At 30.6% G+C, this 2,281-nt stretch overlaps 1 protein-coding gene across 1 annotated transcript in view; it reads right to left on the bottom strand.

The window, feature by feature from the left end:
- The window catches only part of LOC111086151 (parathyroid hormone/parathyroid hormone-related peptide receptor-like), a 9,368-nt gene that overhangs the window by 4,520 nt on the left and 2,567 nt on the right, over positions 1-2,281 (bottom strand). The window contains exon 2 of the mRNA XM_022387840.1: positions 2,143-2,184. Coding sequence (XP_022243548.1) covers positions 2,143-2,184 — 42 coding nt within the window. The remainder of the gene's footprint in view (positions 1-2,142; positions 2,185-2,281) is intronic.

Below are 2,281 nucleotides of genomic sequence, written 5' to 3'. Positions count from 1 at the left end.
GTTTCGTGTGACGGGGATTCGAACCCGCGACCCTCAGATTGCGAGTCGAGCGCCCTAATCACCTGGCCATGCCTAAATGCAAAGGAAATTCTTGAAGAAACGCAAAACGGTCAAAAACAAACATAGGATCAAACAAATAGATTTCGGAGTTTTAAGACAACTCAACACGAATGCCAATTAATTTCACGTTATGTAAATGATTTGGAGGACGACTGGATAAACAATGAATTGAATGAGATGTAGTGAAAAAATTAAAAATATTTTGAAGGAAGTGTTCAGGTGGTATAGTATTAATTGTAGATCTTCCAGAAGAAGAAAAAGAAAAGCAGAATATAATGAAACCATTAGAAAAATATTTAGAAAGAAACAGGAAAACGCCTAATTTGAATAACTTAAATACGATGGTTTTAATCAGGCACAATAGCACTACAGATATCATCAAAACGTGTTTAATGAACGTTTAGAAATCTTTGCATTCCACTTTCCTTTCATAATTATTTTTTTTCTGTAACGAGCCAGATTGAATTCGACAAATGTTCAAATCGGTTTACTACAGAAGTAAACAAAATTACATAAGCTGGAATGAAAACATTCCGGAACGTTCAATAAATAGGTTTTTCACAATTTCTGTTGCAGTATTGTTCCTGATTAAATTAAGATTCTCCCTGCATGAATGTTTTAAGAATGGATGAAAATAAGCTGCAAATAGAAACTAAAAAATTCAAGCAGTAAATAAGTACAAATAGCTGGAATATTGATAAATATCTAAATATTGCATAGCCACCAGAAATACTGAACTAACAACATAATTAATACACGAGAACACCTTAAAAACAGATAGAAACGAAGTCACAAATGCTATAAATGAGTCTTGAAATGCTGTAAAGAGAAGTGAGATGAAAGACATGGAAACAAGGTTATAAATATTTGAAAACTTGGTTAAGTCATCCACTGACTATTGAGTTGAAATATGGCGTTGGAAAAGAGCGGAAAGAACTGAAAAGAATCAGGCTACACATATAAAGTGGACTGTTGAATCAGACAGAAATGCACCTTCTTACTTATGGCTAATGGAGTTTGGAAGTTTGGATATGGCAGTCAATAACATGAAAAGTTACATCACGATATAAAATATGTATTAAAGATGAAGAAAGAGAGACGGTAAACAAATGGCTTAAGTAAATAGGAAAATGAATCTTAAATAAGAAGAAAAGTAGACGTGGAAAAGAAATGAAAAACGCGTTTTATGAAATGGGAATTCCCGAAGTATAGGTAATGATAACAGAAGGAGCAGGAACTGGAAAAATATAGGAAGCACTTATGAAAAGAAAATAACAAAATATAGAAAAAATAGAGTAGCATAATTACTGTGATTATTATAAACACATTAAAGAAGACACAGCAGAATAGAAATATGCCAACATTAAAGAAAGATGAAAAAAATAAAGGTGATGACAAAATGAAGATGCGATAATCTGACAAGAGAAAAGAAGAAATAGATTAAATATAGAGACAAGAAGTATATGAATATTGGGAAGAAGAAAAAAGTATGGATATAATTGGATCTGAAGGATGTTGAAAGGAGATATTAGAATAGAAGATCCAATTAAATATATTATAACAATTTTGATAGAAAATAACATGAATTGCTATATTGCTTGTAAACATTTTATAAAATATATAGTATTATTAAAAAAGAGCTCTCTTTATACACTACGCTAAAATGGCATTTCCGTTATTAATTCAACAGTGTTCGTATTGATGTGAAATAATAAGTACTAAAATAAATTATACAAACAGTTACCTTGAAAATCACCAAATTGTTGAATTGATATTTCTGCAAAACGAGAGTTCTTTTACTTCACCCCTTTGTTATTATCAAATAATTTGTGCTGGTAATTCATGTAGAATTAACATTAACATGACAAATATTATGGCGCTTCATGTATTCAATAATTTGTAATGAGTAGACACTTTTTGGTCTTTAATTATTGACAGTATTTTTATCTATTTATAACCAAGTTGCATTAAGAAGACATATAATACTGAGTATGCTCTGATATATGTTTATCTGCATATGAACTTTATCCTATACTTATAAACATAAAAAATTACTCCAAATAGCCACAACTGTTGACTCACCTCTCCATTACAAAAGCAGTACAATAACGCAACGAAAAATCCCTGTAAAAAATGATAAATCTGTTAGTGACAATTAACAAGAACATTTACAAGTTTGTTTGTTTGTTTGGTTTGAATTTCGCGCAAAGTTACACGAGGG

The sequence above is a fragment of the Limulus polyphemus genome, unplaced genomic scaffold (genome assembly GCF_000517525.1).
Source record: "Limulus polyphemus unplaced genomic scaffold, Limulus_polyphemus-2.1.2 Scaffold884, whole genome shotgun sequence".
In the NCBI taxonomy this organism is placed as follows: domain Eukaryota; kingdom Metazoa; phylum Arthropoda; class Merostomata; order Xiphosura; family Limulidae; genus Limulus; species Limulus polyphemus.
The sequence above is the reverse complement of the archived record's forward strand: the minus strand, read 5'-3'. Positions and strand labels throughout refer to the sequence as shown.